Source organism: Thermobia domestica, chromosome 1 (assembly GCF_964235325.1).
Source record: "Thermobia domestica chromosome 1, izTheDome1.hap1.1, whole genome shotgun sequence".
NCBI lineage: Eukaryota > Metazoa > Arthropoda > Insecta > Zygentoma > Lepismatidae > Thermobia > Thermobia domestica.
In genome coordinates, this window is record NC_137454.1 from 75,672,534 (window position 1) to 75,693,423 (window position 20,890).

Sequence of the window (20,890 nt, forward strand, 5' to 3'; positions counted from 1 at the left end):
CAGATGGGCCTATTGCAAAGAAGCATATCTTGTATTGTCTCATATAGTCTCAGTGTAAAAGAAAACGTTAAACTCCACTCGCTTAATTAACAAATTGAGTTTTGGTACGAAGTTTAAGAAGAGCCAAAACTATTTTTGTGTGTGTGTGTATTACACACGTTGAAGAATTATTTTAAATTTATTTCAGCCTTTTGGTGAAGGTCTAATCACAGTCGTAGTTCCTCAGCTAAGAAGAGGTGAAAATAGCCTTTTACTCTGGAATATTTCGAACCTAACATCACCTGTACATACTTTTGTTGGTCACACAGATGTTGTTCTGGAATTCGAATGGAGGAAACACAAAGAAGGTAACTCAGTTGTCTGATATAAATACTGTTTCTCCTAAACACCAGAATAAGATATCTGAACGCTTTGTATTTTCATCGTCAAAAATGTACATTCATATCTCGTTTGTTACTTTCATTTAATAAACTGATCACATAAACATAATTATTTTTTTTTCTTTCCATTGAGTATGTAGCTTTATTTCTCGTCGCTTAAATGTTCGTTCTTGGCCGATAAGAGATGAGAGTAATGAAAGTTATTTGAAATCTAAATCATCCATCGACTTCTGGCTATGAAAGCTTGTTCACGAGCATGGGTTTGCAGTAAGTTCCGAAAGTTGCCTACCATAAAACCACCCTCAATCCAGCGGTTAAAAATAAGTAATTTAATTAACTTAAAAAAAAATCCGCTGTTTGCATAGTATGTATCAAATACTCCTTATACAGAAAAATTTACATACTATATATCAGATACCCCCTACACAAAAATTAATGCTTTTATTTCCAAATATGCCAAATGTCATGCTTATGCATACAGCGAATATATATATTTTTAATTGGAATACATTGTTTATCTACGTATCAAAAAACTTTACTATCGTATGCTCAATGGTTACAAAGCTATATGTTATACAGCAAAACCTCTATGGTCTTCACTAATTGTCCAGAGTGATATTCATGAACCAGTAAAATTATCTTGGATATTTCCAAGCTTGATGATGAAGATCAATTCCTCTTCAAAATATCGATGTTTTTATTCATCCTTGATCTGGACTACTAAGGTGAGTAGTTGATTTGTAATAATATGTTCCTTGTGAATTTTGTCAAATTATCCGCCCTTAGCGGGGTCCAACACCTGGGCTCCGGCTTGATATTGACGTTAGTAAATGTAGATAAGGTATTCTGTAGTTCGTTTCTATAAAAGAAATTTATTCCATCAAGTAATATTTTGTAAAACTACTTTTTCTTCAAATGTCACTATCTTGAGTACCGTTGCCGTTTTCTGCTTCACCTATTCCACCACAGTCTAAAAATGAGTTCTCTTGAAAGCTGATTTCCCTTCGGAAAAAGGAAGAAAAATCGCACGATGCGAAGTCCGGCGAATAAGGTGGGTGTTCCAATAATGGAGTTTTCTTAGATGCCAGAAACTATTTAACGGCCAAAGCAGTGTGCCAAGGAGCATTTTCGTAATGCAAAATTCATTCATTGTTCTTCCACAAGAAGAGCCTTTTCTTTTTCAAGCGTTCTAGCAGCTTCACCAAAACATGCTGATAATACTGCTGATTCACTGTATGACTTGATGGTATCCATTCAATAAGGAGCAGGCTGTTGATATCAAAGAACACAATGACCATGACTTTCACTTTCGATTTTTCATTCGATGCATCCTTGCATTTTTCATTCGCAAGGATGAAGAAGTTTTCCAGTGCATTAATTGCCTTTTCGTTATAGGATCATACTAAAAGATTCACGTCTCATCGTCAATAAAGATTTTCTTTAACAAGACCGCTTCTGCTTCCAGACGTTCCAGTATGTCACCACACATACACACACACTTCCGAAAGTGCTTATGCTCCTGCGTTTTTTTTTTTCTTTCTTCACATGTTCAAATCGTCGTGCATAATTGCGCAGATAGACTCTAAATCGATGCCCACTATGTCTACTATCATTCGAATGCTGAGCCTGCGATCTATCCGGACACTGCCAGTCAATTTTTCCACACTTTTCTTTGTTGCTGTGACAGAACGACCCGGTCTTTCATCATCATGAACGTTTTCGCATCCCTCACTGAAGCGTTTGTGCCACTAAATACTCAGTACTGACATCGTGTCATCACCATACAAATTCTGCAACAGTTTCACACACTCACTCGGAGATTTCTTTAAATTCGCAAGGAATTTCAAATTAATGCGCTACTCAGCTTTCACATTTGTCATTGTTCCGATAACACGATTGCACATCTCTCTCTCTCTTCAATCGCTGCTCACAGTCTAAACCTGACTGAGAGGGGCAACTTATGTATATTATACTCTTCTCGAATGTTCAAAGTTGCTCCGCGCGCATTCGCTCCCAACTGCTCCATGTATACTATTGACAGGGTTGCCAACCCCGTTATTTTTTTAGCCAAGTCTCATAAGTGAGATTTAACATAAGCCTGATTTAAAACCTGATTTTATATATATATATATATATATATATATATATATATAAAGTTTCAAATTTCGGATTATATTTTTGCATATAGAGAGTACATTTACTTATACTGACTTTTGAACAGGAACAAAAGTCAATTTTGGTGCGCAACAGGTACAACTGCAATGATCATCGATTAGGTTGTTCAATTAGATATCAGAAGTAGAGGAGATAACTAATATTGCATTGGCCATCTAATTAACAGTGCATTTACTATACAGATAATTTCTAAATGTATTCTAGATTTGTAATGTCATCAACTATGGATATCATTAACCAAACTAAAGTGCTTTTAGGTATACATTTTATTTTTATTTGGATATATAATAAATATTTTCCAGATAAACTTTTGTTAGTTAGATTGAAATAAGGAACTCTAACTGACATTAAATAGATTAGTAATAGTATTATTAACATTTGATTATTTTTATTGTCATTTAAATTGCAGATTCTTCAGATTACCAGCTCATTACATGGTCAAAGGATCAGTCTCTTCGAATTTGGAGAATAGAGCCATTTCTTCAGAAGGTAAATGTATATAAATATGTATTTACTAATAGATCCTATAGAATATGTAACACACAAACGAATGTTCAAACTCGTCTCTGTATCTCTTACAATTTTCTTTATACCAGTGTATAATGTCGGTTGTAGCTGGTACCTTCGTCAGCACCTATTCTTCTTAAAATCCTTAATTTATTACATGACCGTTGTAGATGTTACCCTCCCAGACAGAAATTGCAGGTGGTTTACAGGCGCCTGTACATGCGCCTGAAAATGGAACATTTTTAAACGCATGAGACAGGTATTGATTTTTTTCACGATCATTGCATGTTCATTTCCCGGAAACAGGTAATTTTCATGTTGATAGGGTTGCAACCTTGCAACGTGATAAATGCGTGTAAACAACATGTAGAGAGTGAAAAGACATGTACGTAACCGCCATATTCCAATGAGGATCTGACGACAGCTGCTCTTCATTTGATAAAAATGTAATTGACATGTGAAATACAGGTGTTAGCGAATTAGTGGGCGTGTTAGCGGAATATACATGTAAAGTACATCGCATTAAGTACTATACATGTCTCAGGACCTTGCATATGTGCATGACAAACTGGAGACTTGGTGCCTGAATATTACGTTTCCTACACATGTAACATTAATCATTCACTCCAATCAACCTAGTTCATTGCATGCACCTGTTTAACCCCTTTATTTTCAATCATGATCATTGCATTTTCCGTTTACCTGCACACTGCCTGTACATTGCATATAGGTGGGTTCACACTTCGCATGTACATGGAGATAATACAGGCAATATATTCAGTTGTAATCCCATGCATTATACATGTGTCAGGACCTTGCATAGCGAATGTCGAATTGGAGACTTGTGCCTGAATATTGCATGTCTCATATGCCTATAATGTGAATGTTTAGCTCCAATCCATCTTGTTCACCACACGTATCTGTTTAATCCATTTATTGGCAATCATGATCATTGCATGTTCCCGTTCACCTGTACATTGCCTGTACACAGCACGTAGGGGAGTTACACACTTCGCATGTACACAGAAATGATAAATGTAAAATGACATATTCTACATCATGCGTTTTCCATGCTATACGCTAATACATGGTATTTAAATGTAATGCGAATGTCACACATGTATAGTACATATTGATAAACATACACCTTCCTTGTACTTTTCATTCTTACTGTATTGCGAATGTTATCAACAATCCATTCAAGGTACTTTACATTCACATATTCCCTCCATTTACTTGCATGTGAGTGACTACGTGTATATTACATGTTTTCATTTTAATGTACAGGCTCTGTACAACGCGTGTTTCCGTGCAAAATTTCTAACAGAAGTTTAATACTTTTTCGACATGCGTATTACCTGAAGACAATGTGCCTGTAATATTTTCTTTACATGTGTTTTCGCCGAAACACGCGCCTGTATAATGCCTGTCAAAATCTGATAGGCTCTTTTACAGGTAGTTCCATGTACAAAACATTGCATGTTTCCTCAAAAATTTTCATAATAGCTGTGGAAATTTTAGGAAAACGGAATTATCTGAACCACCTTATAACTCTTTTCCATTCCTGTCACACTTTTTAACTTTCGTTACCGTAGAATTTTTATGAAAGTTATTCTTGCTTTTTGGGATTCCTTCTACCTGAATGCAGAAAAGTGTAAACGACTCTTTCACCGAATCGTGTGAATGTTGCTTTTTGGTTTACAAACTCACTGTTCTATCCTATAAAACTTGTCAAACCTCTTGAAGTCGTCGTTCCCTTCTTGTGAAGTTTTAAATTTTTTAGAAAGTATAACTTGTTGAAAATTATTAGTGTTATATACACATGCTGTATTGCATTGAATAACGCCATCATTTTTTGTTTCACTTCAATTAAGTTTACTGATTTAATTTTGCTTTTTATTTGATATTTGTAATTATATTCCGTATTTATATAAATTACTGCGTTAAAATGAATAATTTCCTTTTGCAAAAATATATTTTCCGAAATGAATAAATGTACCCATGCTATATTAAACTAACATATAGATTTCCGTTATTATTGTTCTTTTATTTCATACCAATAATAACTTCATTTATCACTACTCGGGAACTTATTTCACGGATAAGTAACACTTTCTGACCAGAGCTTATTTTGATTTTGATAAATAAGCGTATTAAGCTCTGGTCAGAAAGTGTTAGTTATTTGACCAATAATAAATAATATATGTGTTTTTATTTCTGCAGCTGTGTGGTCATGAACCTGAGACAGATCAATCAGTGGACGTCACAGAACAAGACTTAGGCTCAACATCTATAGGTAAAACGAACATTTTATTTATATTAGAGCCTGTATTTAGAGAAATGTATTACTAGTTTGAAATCTTATTAACGATATTCCATAGTTTCTTAAAAAGCACGTTAGAATTTACTTTCTTAAGTTAAATATTGGAAGTAAATTTTATATACCGTACCTCATGTGTAAGTTATTCCATTTATGAATAATTTCTAACAGAACGTAATGTTGAACAACAGAAATGTGCTTTATTAAAAGTAAAATTCAGAGTGAAAACGTGGTCCGGGTCGGATGAGTTTTCGACTTATCGTGTCTGCAGTGATTACTATGCTACTCAGTCTGTTTCCAACCAGCCACGTATTTTCATTCTTAGAATAAGCACTTAGCTGTTCAGACCACAAGGGTTGTACCACAACTTGGACAACCTAACATAGTAATAAACGCTTATTATGACTAACAGGGGTAGACAAAAAAATCTAAAAACACTTCATACAAAACACGTAAATTTGGCCCTCCACTGTACAACAACACGTGTTGCAGTTGCCGATCGTTTTTTGCTTTCAGTGTGTCATGTAGACCTTCCCCTTCCGTCAGCAGTAACCAGTTCACCTGTGAGTGTCGTGGTGTGAAAGTGGTGCGGTAAAATGGGCAACCTGACAGACTTCCAAAGAGGCATGATCGTTGGCGACCGTCTGGTTGGAGCTTCAGTTGCAACAGTGGCGAACATTGTGGGAGTATCGAAAGGCATTGTGTCCAATGTCACGAGGGCATACACAATTCATGGGTAAACGACGTCTGCAAAGCACAACAGTGGTCGAAAGACAATCCTGTCAGATAGGGACCGGAGGGCATTAAAACGGATTGTAGCAGCTAAAAAGAAGACCACTACAATGAAAATTACGTCTGAACTCAATTCCGGCGTACAGAACCCGGTTTCATTGAAAACAGTGCGACGGGAACTTAATAAAATGAAAATTCATGGCAGGGCCGCTATCGCCAAATCCCTGGTCACAGCAATAAATGTGAAGAGGCGTATCCAGTGATGCAAGGACCACAAGGCGTGGACTCATGAGCAGTGGAAACACGTAATGTGGTCCGATGAATCGACCTTCACCTTGTTTCCAACAACCGGTCGTATTTACGTATGGATAACACCGTCGCAGGCATATGATACAGACTCTCTGCTCCCAACCCTGTAAAGCATGGGGGTGGTTCTGTTACAGTATGGGCAGTGATATCGTGGTTTTCCGCAGGTGCCATCATAGCCCTGCATGGAATGATGAATGCTAAGGCGTATGAGACCATTTTGGGGGACCAGGTTCTACCCATGGCCCAAATATTGTTCCCTGATGGTAATGGCATCTAACAAGATGATTTGACACCCTGTCACGCTGCAAAAACGGTGAAATCATGGTTTGAGGAGTTATCACACCTCCCCTGGATCCCACAATCACCAGATCTGAACATCATTGAGCCATTGTGGTCAGAGTTAGAAAGGTGTGTTCGGTCTCATTACCCTCCACCAGCATCCCTTACGGAACTGGAGTATGTTTTGGAGGAACAATGGTACAAAATTCCACACACAGCGATTTAGGAGCTGTATACGTTCATTCCATGTCGGATCCAAGCTGTTTGGGACTCAAAAGGAGGATTTTCACACTTTTGCAAACGTTTTAGATTTTTTTGTCCACCCCTGTATATATATATATATATATATATATATATATATATATATATATATATATATATATATATATATATATGTGTGTGTGTGTGTGTGTGTGTGTGTATCATATTTTTTTGAGTTTACGTTTTGGGTAGCAATTTGCGATACAAATTTAAATTTGCACCGCAGTTTATGAATTTTGTGTCGCATTATCGCGTTTTCGGCGGCAGTCAAGGTTGGCAAAATATATATATATTAAATAAAAAAGGTTCTTGATTTAAACCAGGTTTGTTTGTATACCGTCTGATACATACATATATATCAGGGATGCAAATAAACAACAAAATTTTACTCAAGAAAAGAGCTAGTAGCCCACATCCCACAATAGAAATCACTTACCTTTGGTATCGCATTAAATGCTCGCCCACACCGATAAATCAGTCGCCCCGGGCGAGTGGTTATTTGTATCCCTATATTTACGTTTTTTTAAACCGGTGTCGTATTGCAGTTGGCTATACAAAAACATAGAATTGCGACGAAAATGAAAAATTCCATAGTAAAATGCGGTGCATATATTCATAATCTATTACCGAAATTAGCAATCTTTACAAGAAAACGACATAATATAGATTTTTCTTACATGATAGAAGAGTTCTCTTCAGATCTCATATAATTGTGATAAATCTCTTCTCGAAAAGTCGACATTTTCTTTTAAGTGTATATTTAGTCCTCAGTAATATATACTAATCCACTATGGTCTCGACGCCATATTACTGGAAACTGGGCGTAGAATTGACAGCGGGGATATGCACTTTGACGTTTTATAGTATATGGAAATAAAGCACCTCAGTGGGTTTTCGATGTGGAAGACCTCAAATTACTTTCGGAAATTGATAACTAGCGAAATCTCGGGAATTTACCAATACTTTTTTTCATCCTGTTGTTTTATGCTCTGGGACAGGAGTTCATAAATAACATATCAGCATAGTTATTTCATAGCTTTGGCTCAGAAACATTCTTTTGCTAAGTCCTCTTGTTTTTCACTGAAAGGACCACAAAAAACTAGTGGTCGGTTTACAACTTTAAATGAAATTGGAAAACAGACCTGATCCGGGCATCATTTGACTACAATATATGTTAGGAAATTAACACTTAAATGAAATTAAGTTATTTTGTTTTTGTAATAAAAATGTAGGTTCACTTCGTGAGCTACGTAATACCAATTCCCGTTTTTTGACGGCATTATGAATTCAGCACTTAATAAATCGCTCCATGTGTATACAGTAACCAGATACCACCTTAGACAATCTTTAGAATGAAAAAGCTTAGTACTTTTTTTTTTTTAAAAAAAGTCATTACTTTCCCTCTATTTTGCTTTTCGTTATCATATGTATTTGTTATATACAAAAATTGTATTTTTTATTATTTCATGTCCACGTAACATATGAGTAATTTTCCTTCCTATTGCTGACGAAAATGCTATATAAAAATTATAAATCGCGACGCAAATTTAAATTTATTTCGCAAATTGCTTCGCTGAAAGCAAAATAAAATAATAAACTACATATAATAATAAACTACATATAAACTACATATAAATAAAATAATATATATATATATATATATATATATATATATATATATATATATATATATATATATATATATATTAGTTCGTAACAGAAAATAGTGAAAATGATCTACATCCTCTAAAAATGGCAGATTTACAAGTACTTCCGCTAAATGTTTTAGATAGATGAGTGAAAGAAAAAAATAATAACAGAAAAGTAGTATATATAGCTGTATATATACATCTGACAAAAGATTAGTAGTCTCCCATCCACAAAGCACCTAATACCTGATTCACCGCCTCTGGCGTGGATAATCCCTGGTTCTGTTTGGACATGATTTCAGAAAGTGTTGCAGATATGCCTCATCCTGTGAACCCCAGGGTACGTGAATAGTCGTTAAACAATGTACAAACTGTTTGATGCCTGTGGACAAGGCAAAAGTGTCATGCTAAGAAAATATATCCATCATGAAGATGAAGAAATGGCAACACCTGGATTGGACACTGAAAATGTTGAAAGAAACATATTAGTTCATGTTCTCATTCACCTGTATGATTGGCCCGTAGTATCATGATACGGAAAGCACTCTTATACATCACAGAGCCTTCTCCAGTTTGAACCATGTAGTGCAGGTAAAATGCTTCTTTCGATTTTCGGTGTACTCGACACTTTGCATCATTGGAACCATCAAAAGTACGGCTCGTCGGACCATACTATAAGTTCCTAATCCGCTACACTCCAGTGTGTGACGGGGCCGCGGTGGCTCACTGGTAGAGTGTTCGCCTCTGGTGCGTGGGGTCCCTGGTTTATCTTAGCTTGCGCCAAGTGGACTTAATGGCACACCATTATTTATTTTAGATATTTCGATTTTATGCAGACTTCCTGGATGTTGTTCTTTTGCTTGTATGCTTTATCCAGTAAGAGAGAAGAACGTAAAAACTTTACTGAATGCTTTTGTGAGGGCACTATCTGGCATTTTCCTTGTGACAGAAGAATGTACGTACTAACTTGAGGAAGTGGGATTATCTTTAGCTAGGACTTAACCTAGAATCTGTTGTTTATGAAATAATCTCGCTGTTGTCGATTTCATCCTATCTTTAGTTTTTCTAAATTCACTGTAAATGTAGTAGTGTTGAACTTAAAGTAATAGATATGTCTTAAACTTACAAATTTGTAGTTAATCTTTAAGTTTATTTTCTGAATACTTTTCTTTTTTGCTATGTAGTTTCGCGGTTACTGACACATAATATTGCAGAATATGTGAATGATATTGAAAGCTTAAAAAATTCATGATTTTTTACTTCTAGTGGTGGAACCAGTTGTTGAAGCAAGTGAATCAGCACGCCCTATTGAAATTGTAGCTTTGGAAAATGGAACTCCTATTATAGTTGGAACTGAAAATATTGAAGTTATATCAACTCCCACAACGCCAGTACCCTCTGCTCCAGAGAAGGAAGTTATTCCCTCACCCACACAGCCAAAAACATTGCAGCAAGAATTCTCGTTGATGAACATTAATATTCCAAATGTTCAAGTTGATGCAGTAAGTTTTTTTAAAGTAAATTTATAAAAGTGGTTTTGCATTGTGTATTTCAGTTATTAATTTTTACTTTCGAGCGACCATAGGTGAGAAGTGGTAGTTATGAAAAAACTGAATTCTTAATTTCAACTGATTCACATTTTCATGACACTTCATGCTGAAAAAGTGATTTTTGAATGTTTATTCGTCTCATGTATGTACACAGTGGTGGACAAACACCGTGTGCGTGAGTTTTCTCGGGGTTCTCCCGTTTCCTCTCACTTTCTTCATTATCATCATCGTCTCCTTTAGCCTAGCCGGGTATAACCGTAGGACGTAAAACATACGGAGTTCATTTCATTTTTTTCATTTCGATATATATACAGCACTGTACCGTGGGAGGACGCCCCGGGCGCCGCAGTAAGGGGTGCAAAATTCGGGAGGGAAAAAGAAAAGAAAAGAAGGAAAGGAAACAGAGAGAGGAAAAATTACTTGGATTATTTTAAATCAACAGCAGTATTTTTCAATCTAATATTTAATTTGACCAGGGTCAGAAAATGCATGTGCACATATATAAAATCGAAGGAAAAAAGTAATAAGAAGTGCTCAAAATCAAGGAAAAGCAGGGTAGCAGGGTTTATTTTTGAAAATTTTCTTACGCCTCGCGCCAACCATGGTGGCGCGTTACGGCTAGTCTGTCGACCTTACTCATATGTACAGGAGCGCCGTCATATACTCTAACCTGTCAGCGCTCTCTACGAGCCCTCTGTTTGCAATGGCTCCCTCTACGAGCCCTCAGCTGGTAACGGTTATGGGCGAACCTCTGCTGTTACCAGACTCACAGTATCTAAAGTTATTACCACACCCACCATTTAACAGCTATCTTTCCAAAAGAATATTCCTCTGGAGGAGGAATGATAGAACCACTAATTTTAAATAATTAACTTCACCAAGGTTGTTTTCGGTCAGATTCCCCTCTCTCCCTTATTTCCTTTAACTTACTCAAGGGAGGCAGAGAGAAAAGATAGGTTATATATATCTCTTAATCCTATAAATATCCTCGTACAACCTTTCTTGTCGACCAATACCAAATTAACCAGTTTATTCACCCTATTTGCAAGAATCTAGGGGAGTTCTTACTTCAACTAGCATACCAGACTCAAATTATAATGAAAAACTCGTTAAGTTTTCTCTTTTTGATATCTTTATTTCAATAAAGTGCGAATGATAGCTGAGAATAGTCTCTGATCATTAGATAAAACATTTATTTGTCTCTACTTGCCCTCCCAGAGACTGAGATGGGGCTTAAGTATTTCTCTATCCTAATCCCTAAAGAATAGGGGATTACTTCCTACTATAGTAGATCTAAAAATTTCCTACTTCTGTCATCAAGACAAAATTAATATTCTAACCTAACAGGGTCCACTCAGGAAGCGTTCTCTTACAAGCTGATGAAGTGAACCAATTTACAATACTAAAGGTGCCTTCACCACTTGTCCAGCACCTGGCCTAAACCTATGCGAGGAAAAGCCCGGAACCAGACCTTCCTCAAGAAGAATACTATCTAACAAAATTTACGAGAAATAGGTTCAGTGAGGATAGAGGAATAGACCCCAATAAGAGGCCTTTCTAGATCAGCACTCAGATCTATAGGTATAGGTTAAATTCACCCGTTCCAGTCCCCTAGCATTCTAGAGCGGAACCAAATATGTTTCTTAAAACAAACTATCAGCTTGGTTTTATATAGCCAGACGTCGGCCGTACTCGAACCCGGAGCCCCCTAACTCAGAGCAATAAGCCTAGCCACTGGAAGCAGGCAAGGAGTCCAGATAAAAAAAAAAAAAAATCTAATGTAAACTACAAACATTAAATGTCCTAGTTAAAATGCTTAAAGTGAAAACGCGAGCTAACATTATCCAAATTCCTTAGATAGAGAAGTAAAACAAATAAAGCTCTAAGGTACCCTTGTGAACACACTAGCCCACTCACTATACAATACTTGAACTTTTAAGCTTATTTTGAAAATACCCGCACGACAGTCATCATTTAGACTGTTCTAACCAAAGAACTCCCATCCCCTGAAATGGAACCAGAGAAAGGACAAAATTGCCTCTCAGCATTAAAAGCATTAAAATGGTTCCCCGCCTCAAGAGAATGCCTTCTATATATATGAGAGGTTCGGAAAGATACCCAACTGTTTTTCTAGCAAAACTACCCATTGACCCATATAGATGGCATAGGCGGAATAAAAGAAAACAAAAGTAAATCTGGCTCCCGTTCCCCTCTGTCTGTATCCTAAACGTTGCAGGGAAGAGGACAATGTTTCCAACTAGCACTCGTTATCTATCTACTATCGTTATCTATCTGTATATATATATATATATATATATATATATATATATATATATATATAAAAGAAAATATTCTATTTTTCGTTTATATGCTGCAGAAAAGAATATGCAAGGTTAATATATGAATTATACATGGTAAATACAAGAGGGTAAGCGGAAAAAAGAAGGAATGTCACAAAACTGCATTGTCGAGAAAATTGCGATTTAATATTGAAAACCGCGTAAGAAGAATAGAATTAGCTACATCTTTTGCCCCTTTTTACATGGACATTTTTACATCTACCTATGCATGGCATATACAGTCAAATAGTACCAAGAATCACCAACAGATAGGACAAAGCACCCGAAAAAGCACATACATGGACATTCCTTGTTTTTTCCCCTTACCCTTCATATCTTACATGAATAGTAATAATATATATCACATAACCTTTTACCTTTGAAACCAGCGCTGGTTTATCTTATACCTATATTGTAGTTGACCGATTCTATTTCAAATCGTTCAGGCAAACCACAATTGGTCCCCATCATAGTCTCAGATTTCATTTATTTTTTATATATGGGATCTACGTGCAATATTATTTAACCCATATTTTTTCTTTTTGCTGAAAAAAAATTTTCTTCGATGTACAGCCTTCCAAAATGGCTGCCTATGGGACCTAAATGCCCATGGGAAATATTTTACATTTCAAGTACAAAAATCGAAATTTCAATAATTAACTGTGAATGTTAGGGGCTGCAGCCGCATGAACGGTTAACGGATATTAAATACTTAGGTACTTCTCTAGTACATGTAAAAAATTAAGATTTTTAAAAGGTGGGTTTTTTGAGAAAATGGCGTCCAAACATGGCGTCTTAATGAAATTTTCAGCTTTTCATCATGCTATAACGTGGGATGTAATAATCAGAAACTTAAGTCCTTTACATTTTCAAGAGACCTTATGGAGTAAATTTCGATGCTAGAAGCAGATGATTGATATTGCTCGTGAGGACAGAAAAAAATGTTTGAAGTTAGCAAAAATTTCACCAAAGTTGGCAACATTGCGAGTGAGTTGCGCGATTCCTATTGGACTAATATACGAATTTTGGCCCTCCACCGAAACATACAACTTTATACACTTCCTGCTATTACGATTATGTTACCAAGTACACTCGTTTCTCTATAACAAAACTTTTAATTTGACATGTTTTTCAGTTTTTCGAGCAATCCGAGAGGAGGGCAGCCATTTTGGAAGGCTGTATATCGAAGAAAAAATTTTTTTCAGAAAAAAAAAAAAAGGGTCTAATAATTTTGTATGTAGTTTCTTATTTTTAAAAAATAAACTAAATCTGAGACAGTCGTATGGGCCACCCTGGACGATCTGAAATGGAATCACTCAGTTATAAATATACAAGAATATATTCATGTTTATATATATATATATATATATATATATATATATAGTTACCTTGAAATATATAATAATAATAATAGAAACATATAAGAAACTTGCAAGTGGCCCTGAAGGGGTCCCTTGCACACCTCAGGCGCTGATTTTTCACGGCATTTTGTATGTATACTCTCGTAGAAACCATACCGTTAAATGTATCTACACTTTTTTTTTCTTGTAACGTTCTAGAAGATAAGGAATGTTTACTAAATGATGAAAATGAAAAACGATTTTATTTATATTTCGTACATCAATATTCTATTTACAGCCCTATTTTGTATTATCATTTCACTGGGAATTATCCAAAAGGAATATTTTATTCTTGAGGGTGTTCTTTTCGGGCGATTTTGTTGAAAGTGACTAAGGCAATTTTGTTCATGTTTCATAGATAAATATTTTACTAATTACCTGACAATATGGCATAACTAACTTGCCCTGGAGAAATCCACAAGGGGTAATTTACTCGTGGGATTTTTTTTTTTTTTTTCGAAAAATTACTCAAGGGATTTTGTTCATATTTCATTAATAACCTAATAATGTGGCATAACTCATTTTTCCTGGGGGAAAAAACCTTAGGGTTAAATTTATCGAAGCAATTTTCTCTAAAACAACTCATAAATATTCCTTTAATAATCTGACAATGTAGCGTAACTTATTTTTCCTGAAATACTCACAACAAGTAGTTTACTTTTAGGGATGAGTTTTTTCAGACGAAGATTTCCAAAAACACCTTATAATTTAGTTTGTATTTCATAAATAAGTGTTTCAGAATAACTGTAGTATAAAATAATTTAGTTCAAGAAATTGGAGCGAGACAGTGTAGTGGTGATGCCTGTATCTTTTATTTTTAAAGGGAAATTTCGGGATAACGCTAATTGTTTGACAAATGTTACTATATTTCTGCAGGTTAGCTAGTTAGATCATAATAATATTTTTGTAATGTAACGTGTCAGTAACACTACGTAATTGTTTAAAGTTTTCCATAGATGAAATGGTTTGAAGAAGCCAAGACTAGTATTCTGCCAGAAATGTTAATACTAAATGCATAGTTATATCATTTCACTTTTTCTTTAATTTTTATTTAATTCAATGGCTTTCTGGCAATTGAAACCCATTGCTGTGGTATCTTCAGTCATACATATATTCGTTCGTTTCCTAAGAGCTTGCGTAAATCCAAAAGTAACTTGCAGGGCAGAATCATAGAGTATTTAACTGAAGATGTCAATTTCTGTGTTCGGTGTAAAATTGATAAAAGAGAAACAAATCGCTCAAGTCATTCTACCGACATTGCCCCGATATGACTATTAAAACTCTTAGCCCTCCTCTGGTCTAGTGTCTGGCACGCCTTTGGTGCTCGGGGTTTAGGGTTTGATTCCCAGTTGGAAAGCTTCGAAATTTGAATGCATGAAGGTGGTTCGGATTTCACCTTACACTATAGGTAATCGTCTCATCTCTTTGCTGAAAAAAAGGCACTAAACTCCAACAATCCAAAAAAACTATAGGTCATCGTTGCATCTCTATGCTGTTAAAAGGGCACTAAACTCCAACAATCTAAACCAACCAGTTAATGAACGTCTCATTCCGAATACTGGAAACTAAGATTTCGTAGTGTTAAACGTGCTTTATGTTTAAGTTAGTGACGAAGCTAGCGCAAGTGCTTTCTTTGTGTTACAATATTTAGAACAGTATACAGTGGGTTAATACTCATATCTGAGTACTCTATCCAAATAAAATTCTAGCCCACTTACTTAAATTGCTAGTAAGGTATAAATGTATGAATATTTATTAGTTTTTTTTTAAAAATCCCCTAAATAAATAATGGTGTTTGAGCTCTTTTGTAGTTAAGTGGGTAGCGTTCACTGCTTTTGTGCGAAAGATCCTTGTTCAATTCCCTATAGGAATGCTTGCGGTTCGGATTTCACGTTAATCCATAGGACCATGTCTTATGTTTCTCGGTAATGACCTGAAACCAAACAAAAAGTAATTTTTGCATGTTTTCTAATTCGTATTATCTAAAGCTATCAATTTATAGAAAGGTGAACAAACACCACGTGCGTGGGTTTCCTCAGTGTTCTCCCGTTTCCTCCCACTTACTTCATTCCACCATTTCATTCATTACTCATCATCACCGTCTCCTTTAGCCTAGCCGGCATGAGCGTGGGACGTAAAACTCAAGAATTTCATTTCATTTTTTCAGTTTATAGAAAGTTAAATGCTAGTTATCTCTTCAGTAAAATGTTCTTGCCAGAAAGAGAAAACTGAAAGCAATCTTTAAATACAGTGAAAAAGATTTTCATACGCAAAAACATCTAAAAAAACATCCTGCTCTTCCTGCTGCAATCGGATCTTCAATCGAGGAGACCACTGTGGCTCAGTGGTAGAGCGTTCGCCTCTGGTGCATGGAGTCCCTGGTTCAATTCCAGCTCGCGCCAAGTAAGCTTTGTGTTGGACAAACACCATGTGCGCGAGTTGTCTCGAGATTGCCGTGTTTTCTCCCTTACTTCATTCCACCATTTCTTTCATTTTCGTCATCGTCTTGTTTAGCTTGCAACGCATAAACGTGGAACGTAAAACTGAGTTTTCATCCCGGCATCGGGAATGTGACGACCCCATCGCCCTATTCTTCGGAACTGCAATAGGGCGATCCTCCAGGATGGGGGCTCATCGTCCCTCCTGTAAAAGTCCTGCTGTGGATGATCGCTTCAACCACTAATCTGCTTCAGAGGAATGATGTTAATGTATAATATGATGCCCCAGATGATTTTCTGTTGTGACCTAGCTTTGACAATTGACAAGGAGTTGGATAACGCTGGATAGATCCTCTGTCGTGACCCTGGCAATGATTTATTGTCTGTGATTTGGTTTGGTTTACGGGCCGGATACCCATTTTTTTAATTATTTTGACCTAGCTGTGGTTCTTAAACCTGATTTGGGCAGTCCTGGGGTCTTGTGACGGCGGAGTGAAGCTTTTGGCATCTAGCCATACTGAATGTAGTGATACCGTGAAAGAAAAAGCTAGGAATGCGGCATGTTGAACCTCCAAAGAAACTTCGCGTCTACCACGAACCGGTGGTCTCAAAAGTTTCCATCAATCGAGGATAGAAGTGGCTCGCACATTAGAACTGGAGTCACCACTCAGCTTTTTGACAAAGGTTGTGGTAAGTAGTACCTACCCGCCTCGTTGGTCCTCCAAAACATTGATGGGGAAATGGAGTAGATTATTACAACATAGCACAGCATCAAACTCCCGTAACAGCGAAAGATACAAATACTTGAGGGAAAAGCAAATGAGGAAATGATCGTAGAACATGTCTCACGATATTTAGTTATTAAAGATACAAAGGAAGAAACTGCTGGTAGTTTGAATAAATTTTCATCGTTTATTGTACCTAGACATTTGCGTCATGTTGCCACTAGGGCATATTTGCCAACTTAGAAATGGAACTCTTCTTATACAACTGTAAATGGCAAACAATCAGAGTTATATATCAAATACACCACATTGGGTATAGTCCCAGTACACGGTGAATCATATCATCAACTGAATATCAGTAAAGGCATGATTACTTGTTTTGACCTTCGAAGTTTGTCGGAAGCCGAGGTAAAGGATGAATTGCTTTAGCAGCGTTTTGTGGACGTTAAGCGAATTTCCATTCGCAGGAGTGTAGAGGTACAACCAACAGATTCGTATATCATTACGTTCGGCATTCTAGATCTACTTGCCAATCTTACTGTAGCCATATTATTACTTAGAGGTGAGACATACATTCCTCTCCCATTTTCTTTCATGGGATTCTTGTTACTGAAATTTAGACAATAACGGGAACAAAAAGACCTTTGGAGTATAACGCACTCACTCTCAATTTCTTACTCTGAAATATTTCATTTCATTCCGAACTTCAGTTGTTCACCAGAAATATTGGATTCCGGAACAGAGAATCCGAAAAAGTTTAGTTCTATAGAACATCAACAAGTTAGTTCATAGTTTTGATTCAAAAATTTTATTACATATCAAGTACTTCTTGAGTGTATGTATGTAAATGTTTAAAATTTTCGAAACTTTTTGTCAACGTATATTACAACATTTATGTGTTTGCTAAGTGATTCACAGATCAAGACTGTCAAGTGAATGTTAATTCAAGATCATGAATTAGGTGTTGTTATTTGAGTTTACGTAGAAGTACATACTAAGGACTTTTTGTTAGCCATAAATTAGAAAGAGAAGGAAATTTACAAACTTACTCCACCACTTGTATTCTGCAGAATGGACAAGCAGAGAATTTCATAATCATGTCTTTTGTTGTGTAACAAAAAGTTCTCTTTTAGATGCGCTAAAATAGAAGTGAGGAATGCCTTAAAACGTTCACAGATTTTATGTTTTGGATGTTTTAACGTATAAAAATTTTGGTTTACTGTTACTAAATATTCATCCCATCGTATCAGTTAAATAATTATAGTAATAGTTAATGTATAACTACATTTGTTTGCTGCTCAAAAATTTTTACCGTTTCATTTTTTCCTCCTTTAATTTTATTTAATAGATGGACGCTGTAAGGAGGACGTGCACTGTAACCGCATCTGTTAATGGTCATGTTGTAGTATTATTAGTTAATTTCCCGGCTAGCTATCCATTTAACTCGGCTCCAAATTTTCAACTTTGTAAAGGAACTACAGTCGATAGCAATGTGAAGGCCAAGCTACTTAAGGTAAGTTCATATTATAGTTGTTTACAAGTTCAAATTCAACCGAAATACGTTTCAAAATTTGACTAATTAATTTATTGTAATTTAATTATTATCATTCAAAATGCTTCATAATATCTGATTTTTATCAGCAGAAGCTACACACTCATAGTGGCTGTATATACTGTACAGTAGTGGTTCTCAATTACTTCAGAGTTGCGGACCCCCTTTTTATTTTTAAGGTAAGGTACGGATCCCGCACCTTTAAATTATTGTATTTTGGTAGTAATAGTAGTTGCGAGGTATGTAGCAATGTTACCAACAATTGCGAATCTTTGTTTGTTATAAACATATATGATACATGGAGGAAGTCGACAACATTTTTCACATTCTATAAATTATAAGATGTAAATAATGCCACAGACCACTAAGGGTCCGCAAACCATCAATTGGGAAACACTACTCTAGAGGATGTCTAGAAAAGACAAATCAAAATATTTTTTCAATGTGCTGTTCGTTTTCAATTCTACACATGTTTTTAGGCAGAATTGCAAATTGGTAATTACATGGGGGCATATTTTGGGCAAATTGCTTCGTATACGTCTTTGATAATTTTAAATTTATCGAGCAGTTGTGTTACTGTGGTGTGGGATACTAGTTGTCGTTCGGGATAGAATCGATAAAAGTCACTAAAGTCACTAGCAACATCTTGATGTAAGTACCTTCACGCTTACGCAGTGGAACTTTTCGGACACCCTGTACAATTATGATGATTATAATAATTCAATAAGCGCAATGTAGAGGAAAATGGAGCAATGATTGGGTTGATGCTGTGACTATAATGAACAACCAACACATGTCTTAATATTGTTAGTTATGTGACTTAGCTTGCTTATTTCTTGATTAGCAAAACAGAATTGCTGAAAATGTTTGTTATATTTCTAAAATTAAATAATAACTAAAAATATGTTTAAACAATGCTGTATGCAATTTGATTGTTTAGGAAATACGGAAACTTTCCTTTGAACTGAAGGTGGCTTATTAAGTAAGGTCAGAGAAGTAGTGTGCAGAAAACTGCTCTCCACAATAGGCAAATATTACCTAGTTCAGATAATTGCGGGCAGAAAATTTCGTTGTTTTATAAGGCTTAAATTAGGTCATGAGACAGAGGCTACAGAAAATTGCCTTTTTACATGATAGTTCAATATTAGAGATTTACTCGATTACTAGGTTCACTTGTGCGTTATAATTTGAGTACTTACTTATACAAGGAACGCTGTCGTATGTAAGTAACTGATAAAGTAGCCGGTGTCGCTCGGATAAAATATAAAAAGCTGTTGCTCTTTTATACAGCAGGTCATATGTCCCGTGTTTTCCTTCTCCCCTTAGAAGTAAATTTTCGAAAACGCTGGGACACTAGTCCACTTACAACTAGCAGATTACCCGTTCTTCAAACGGAGAGAATACATTTCATTTTGGACATAAAGACCTGAATTTGGATTTAAACGACATCGGATGTTTACGTCTCAGCGGCCCCGAAAACTATGAATTCGACATTAATATCGGTCATTTTCGATCATTTATACAGGGTGTAACGGAGGTAATGTAAATACTGCGGTAAGTAATTGTACGTGACTAGTACATGAAAAAAGTTCATATGATCTTATATCACGAAACACCTAGTTTTCGAGTAAATTGGGGGAAAGGACTATCAACGAAAAACACCACGTATGTATTCACCGATTTATTACTGGTAGTGCAATTAATGAAAGTACCTGTTTTGGCGAATGACCAGTGGTATGTCCGCAAACGCAGGTGGCAGTGTCTCCAGAAATTGAAGGAAAGTCTGTTCTTCAAGTTATTGTCTAGGATGGTTGGGCCGAAGAGTATGTCACTTACCACGGCGCACTACACATTAACCGAGAATCTGTGCTGGAAGTTTATAGAGATGGTGGCATGCGAATTGGAATCACACCAATAATGCCAATTGTAGCTATTATTTATGCCATCTCGCGTAAAGTTAGCCTCGTCGGTAAACATGATGTACTGGATTAAGTGCTCATGTTGCGTTACCCATGTACGAAAGGCCACACGTTTCTCTTTGTCACCATTTTGAAGACTTTGTTCACGCTGAAAATGGATACAAGCCTTCCTCCGCTAATGCTCTCCACACTGCCATATGAGACCCGATCTCGAGCTGACGTGCTATGCGTTTGGTAACTGTTGTGGGGCCAATCGTTCTAGACAATTACCTGAATGAACAGACTTTCCTTCAATTTCTGGAGACACTATCACCAGCGTTTGAGGACATACCACCGGACATTTACCAAAACATGT

At 36.1% G+C, this 20,890-nt stretch overlaps 1 protein-coding gene across 2 annotated transcripts in view; it reads left to right on the top strand.

Annotated features, from left to right (window-relative positions):
* The window catches only part of Wdr59 (WD repeat domain 59), a 133,916-nt gene that overhangs the window by 26,317 nt on the left and 86,709 nt on the right, over positions 1 to 20,890 (top strand). For both annotated transcript variants that reach the window (XM_081759637.1, XM_081759643.1), the window contains exons 7-11: positions 188 to 347; positions 2,965 to 3,044; positions 5,286 to 5,358; positions 9,879 to 10,114; positions 18,413 to 18,577. In XM_081759637.1, the coding sequence (XP_081615763.1) occupies positions 188 to 347; positions 2,965 to 3,044; positions 5,286 to 5,358; positions 9,879 to 10,114; positions 18,413 to 18,577 (714 nt within the window). The remainder of the gene's footprint in view (positions 1 to 187; positions 348 to 2,964; positions 3,045 to 5,285; positions 5,359 to 9,878; positions 10,115 to 18,412; positions 18,578 to 20,890) is intronic.